General features: G+C 45.4%; 1 protein-coding gene across 1 annotated transcript in view; it reads left to right on the plus strand.

Annotated features, from left to right (window-relative positions):
* The window catches only part of LOC138965044 (S-adenosylmethionine sensor upstream of mTORC1-like), a gene marked incomplete in the record, with an annotated part of 14,333 nt that extends 11,377 nt beyond the window's left edge, over positions 1–2,956 (plus strand). The window contains 2 exon segments of the mRNA XM_070337173.1: positions 403–659; positions 1,628–2,956. Of these exon segments, the coding sequence (XP_070193274.1) occupies positions 403–659; positions 1,628–2,345 (975 nt within the window).
* Between the last annotated feature and the right edge of the window lie 2,823 nt (positions 2,957–5,779).

Below are 5,779 nucleotides of genomic sequence, written 5' to 3' on the forward strand. Positions count from 1 at the left end.
CTTTTGCCATATTTAGAGTTGTTTGCACAGTAAATTTCCTTCATCATTCTGTATTGCCTTGACCAGCTTTGGTTTTCTCGTCAACATTAATTCTTTTCCCACTTGAGGTCGAAAAAGCAACATTAACTTGGGGTTGTTGTTGGAGTACATTACGTGGGCGTTTAATTTATTTCAATTTTCACAAATTCCTTTTTGTTTTCTTTTTTCTCTTTTTCTTTTTACAAAATACAAATACTTCTGACATACAGTGGACAGTGTTTCTAATATACAACATCTCTGGCGGTTTTGTTTGTTTGATAAATATGTATGTGCTGTTAAAATTTGCTTTTATGCATCTATAGCGGCATTCCACAAATATATGGTGGCATCCACATTAAGCGTGTAACCTTCATCGTTTTACAGTCCGTACATCAATGCGATTTTCTGAACCTCCGCACAACCGCTCCGCTGCAGCAGAGTCCCCAGGCTTTGGAGACCTACCTGGGGTCCCTGTCCAGCCCTATTGAGTCCCTCCCTGCCTGCTGTTTCCACGTGGTCGTCTTCTGTCTGCTGCTGGAATACCTGCCCGCCGCAGAGCAGCGCTGGCTATGCTGCGTCAGGGCGCACCAGTTGCTTCAGCGTGACGGTCTCTTGGTCATCGTCACGCCCGATTCAAAAAGGTTGGGTTGGGGGTTTAGTGCGTGTATGGTGGTGGTGGTGGTGGTGGTGGTGGTGGTGTGTGTGTGTGTGTGTGTGTGTGTGAGTGTGTGTGTGTGAGTGAGTGAGTGTGTGTGTGTGTGTAAGTGTGTGTAAGTGTGTGTGTGCGTGCGTGCGTGTGTGTGTGTCAGAGAGAGACAGAGATAGGTAAAAAGCAGGAATGATGGTCGTTGGTCTGAATGAAGGTGTCGACCAAGGGGTAGGGGGGAAGGGGCGGGGGGATTAGTGGTGTGTGTGTAAGTGTGTGTGTGTGTAAGTGTGTGTGTGTATGTGTGTGTGTGTGTGTGTGTGTGTGTGTGTGTGTGTATCTATGGATCTGTGACTGTTGAGCATGCCACTTCGCCGGCTTTCAGTGGCGAGTGCTGGTTTCCTCTTGTCCCGTCCCGGTCTTTGTTTACTGCATCGTTTGTCATTCCGCTGGATATCTTAGCCGTGAAACTTTACCCAAATACCCTTGACCTACTTGTTATTTCTGCCATTGTGTTGGGCCAAATTTTGCAACGATCTATAAGATTAGTTTAGTCTGCTAATCCGGCTATTCCGCACTTTACTCCAAGCTCCAACTCTCCATTCACTTCCCTTTAACACAGGCTCGCGCGTACGCGAAAACATACACACACGCAAAAACGCGCACACACGCGAAAACACTCACACAAGCGCACACACACACACACGCACGCACACACACACGCACGCACACAAACACACACACACACACACACACACACACACACACACACACACACACACACCCACACACACACACACACACACACAAAGAAACAAACACACACCACAACAGCGAGAGTCCCTAGACACTCGCACAAATCCATCACCCACCGAATAACACAACCCCAAACCGGACAGCAACATTATCGTTTAAAGGGTTGCTTCAAATTCTGAAAGTCATCATTGTGGTACTGTTTTGCAGCCAGCATTGCAACGCCCCGATGATACGCAGCTGGAAGACAGCCATCGAGTCCCTGGGCTTCAGTCGCTGGCGGTACATCAAGCTGGAGCATCTGCACTGCATGGCTTTCCGCAAGACCTCATCCTACTCACAAGGCATCCAGGCAAGTTCTCCAATAGCTCAGCCGTCATATGAAGACCCTTCATCGGATCCTTCGCGATCTGGAAATGGTGCAACTGGGTCTGGAGATTTACCATCGATATGTGCAGGGTCTGAAGACATTTCTTCTGATCGTTCACCAGCAGGAGATAGCACGTCTGGGATTTTAGGGTCTAGAGATATGCCGTCGGGTCGTTCTCATTCTCGTGATAGGTCGTCAGATCTTTTACCGGGAGAAGAAGCCGGCTCATCGTTTGTTTTCGCAAGGTCTAAGGATGCCTCGTCGGGACTTCCACGATCTGGGGATGTAGGATCGGACCAGGTACAATCAAGTGACGTGACATCTGGTCTCCCAGGGTCTGGAGGTGCATCATCAGCTCTTTTACGATCTCTTGCTAGTGACGTCACGGCTGCGATGATGTACATACCACAGGACTTGTCTGACGTCACAGAGGAAAATAGAGAAGAGGAGGAGAGGGACAGGGAGGACTTTGAAGACCCCGAGGCTCGGGAGGAGTTCTTCGCCGCCGTTGACTCCGAGTTACCAGGATTTGTGTCTGATGACTCCAATGACGACTGATCCCTTTGAAGAATGGGATGGGTGGTGCATGGCTGATTTGTAGTGTCGCCTGGGTTGTAATGTTGATGTGTATATTCCGCTGCAAGTGGCTTGTGGTGTTTTTCTGAATTCCTTTGGGCAGCTATTCTGGAGAAATTACCAGTCCTGGTATTTTTTATATCATACATTGTGTATATTATTCAAGTAGGTGTGTATGGTTATGTATTAACGTTTTGTTATGGTTATGTATTAACATCATTTTATGGACCTGTTAATGAAGGGATATGATCGCATCCAAAGCAAGAGCACTGCAAGTTTTTATAACAGATTCTGGGGTTCAGTTACCTGATTCTGTTCTGTCTCTTGTCAGATTTATGAGGCATTGCATGTTTTGAATTTGTCAGTCCTGAGACTGTCATCAAGTTGACGGGAGTAGTATTTTGAGAAGAAATTCTTTTTGAGATGCGCTATTTTTTATATATCCTTGAATGTTAGTGTTGTGTACATATTGGTTTACATGTGTCAGTATTTCGCTTGTACGCGGGAATCTGTTTTCACGCGGAAACATTTCAGTTTTTCTGAACCCACGCTCGTGAATAAATAATGTGACTGTATAAGGTGTGTGTGTGTGTGTGCGTGCGTGTGTATTTATGTGTGTGTGTTTTTGCGTTTGTGTTTGATTTGGTGTGTATGCGCAAGCTATCGTTGACAGCTGTGCAAACTATTTACTTAGATAAATACTAGCATTTGTTTTCTCCCCGCCAACGAACACACACCCCCCCACCCACCCACTTCCAGATATCCCAAAGTGGCATACGCTGCTAGACCACAGATCACATTCAGCACAACAGCATACACTAGTCAGTCAGCGATTTCACAACACTTCAGTCACTATGCCACGACACAAAATGAATATTGACATAACGAGAAGACCAACACAAACACAACACATCAAACAGAGTACATGTATTAACCCTAACCCCGGCCCTGCTTTTCCCCCGCCATCACAGCTACAGGCTTTGACACTGAGTAGTGGTAATGGTAGTGGGGGCTGGTTGCCGTGCGTGTTGACAATTACGTGACCTGTTTACCCTTGGCCACGTAGCAGAACAACATTTGATAGCCAGAGCCACTGCCATGCTGGAAATAGTCTGGCTTTTGTATTTAAAGGGACAGTGCTTGCTTCTCGCGCTGGAATATTTGTATTTTTTTTTTTTTTTTTTTTTTTTTTTTTTTCATACAAAGCCGGGATTTCCCGTGTAACATGCCCCTAATGGCTTTGCCGTGAGGGCGTAAAACTTTCATTTTCTCATTTATTTGATAGCCGCCACGGACTGTCAAATAGCCTGGAAATAGCCTGGCTTAATTATGTGTAAGCAGGGACGACGAAGGCAGTCGTGAATGTTTCGTTTTGTCTCAAATTAAACGTTCCTTAAACTTGTAACAAACCATTCTTCTTCTCTTTTTTGGCCAAACGAAGCGCTATCCCATTAATCAACTTAATTGATATATACAACTTAGAGTTGTATAAGTTAGAGTCTTCTGTTGCGGCGCAGTTCTTAGAATTTAAATTTCAAGTAGCTGCATGCGGGGAACGGAAGTCAACCAACGCGGGTCGCTCTCTGCATATAGACCTCATTCCGAAGCCAATGCAAGTAACATTAAAAGCGTGTCGTATGCCTCAGCAGCAACAGCTAAATTCTAGACGAACTGTAGGCCATGCTGTCACGATTTGTTTCCAAAATACACACCGTGCAACATCATAGAACATCATTCACTGTCCCGCGTTGATTATCATCGTATCTGTCTATAGGTCCAGTAACGTCTGGCTCTTTGTGTAAAACTTCTCAACGTGAAATAACTCTGAGAAAAGGGAACGTCACATCAACTGACTAGAAATAGCTTTGAGGCTTAAAGACTCAACAACAGTCTTGTGCACTTGAAATAACTGTACATGTGTTAAAGGGTTAGTTTCACATCGAGTAAACTGGACTGAAATAGCTTTTATACCCAGAGCAGTCACGCCGCCCGGAAACAGCATGCATGTCACAGTCGACCGATGACGCCGGGATATTTAAACCTATTGTTTCACCTGGGCCCGCTATAGCTGCAGTGCCACAGTGGCCTATAAGCATAATTAATGTGTGGTTATTTTTCCTTCAGTTCTTCTAATTTGGATAAAACCTTTGTCTTAAACTGACAGACTGGTTTTGTGTATTGTGCAATAACCAGACTGTTTCTATTTGCATATTTATCTCTTGTAAGCCTGCTTTGAATACACCACTTTAAGCCGTATGCGTGTTTTTGTTTTCATAAATCTATGAGATGTAAATGTAATGAATTTGAATAAAAGGCTGTTTAAAACAAATACACCTCAGCGTTAGCACAGTTTCATTACATGTACATGCAAGGCCCGTCGTCGGCTCAGTTGCGGCATGCATGCAACTGGTCGCCTGGTTCATCAAGAACAAATCTCAACGCGGCACTGATTCAATAGCGATTTATTGCTTCAAACTGAAATGACAGAACGGCTCAGTTCTATGAAATCATATGCCGGCCTCTAACCGTCCGGCAAACAAACACAGAGAAATCATGCCCAAAAATGCCCTGAGTAAACTCGGTTCTTTCCACCGCGCTGCCTACGTGCTGAGAGCGGCTATAGAGACAGGGTGTATTGGGATTGTTTATCAAATTTTCAATCCCTTTGGCTTGGTGTTTGCACAGTCCCGCCCGGGCCCCTGATAACTGCTAGGGGAAAAGATACACAAACACAAAACTCCCGCATAATATTGAAAGGAGAACAACACGTAAACTCTGGGCAAACATGCAAGAAACAGAGAAAGACTGACTGAGCCAGGTCGGGTTGGGAGACGCGATTTGAAGGCCATGAACTGAGAGAGAGACCGAGACCGAGAGACTAGAGAGATAACGCCTAGACTAGAGAGAGAGAGAGAGGGAGGAATGAGAAAGAGAGAGAGAAAGAGACTGACTAGAGAGAGAAAGAATGCCCAGAGAGAGAAAGCCTTGAGAGAGAGAGACAGAGACAGAGAGAGAGAGAGAGAGAGAGAGATATCGCCTTGATGGGGAGGGGGGATGACTGAGAAGGAGAGAGACTAGAGAGAGATAATCGGGGAGAGTGAGAGAGAGAGAGAGTGAAAGCGCTTAGAAAGAGAGAGTGAGAGCCGACTGACTTGAGAGAGAGAGAGAGAGAGAGAATGGGCCATGAGCAATACTAGAGAGAGAGAGGGGGGTGGTGATGGTGTTGCTGTGGCCAATTTATTGTATAAATCTGTCTGGCTTAAATGAATGTTTATTTAGGATTTCAACTGATTTGTCCGAAACGCTGTTTTCTCGATGGCTACCATTGCCCCCCCTTTCGCAGGGGATCATCACGTGTATGTCTTCGTCGGAGACCTTGTTCAGATACATGTCTATGACAGTTGTTGAAAAGACTA

The sequence above is a fragment of the Littorina saxatilis genome, linkage group LG4 (genome assembly GCF_037325665.1).
Source record: "Littorina saxatilis isolate snail1 linkage group LG4, US_GU_Lsax_2.0, whole genome shotgun sequence".
NCBI classification, from domain to species: domain Eukaryota; kingdom Metazoa; phylum Mollusca; class Gastropoda; order Littorinimorpha; family Littorinidae; genus Littorina; species Littorina saxatilis.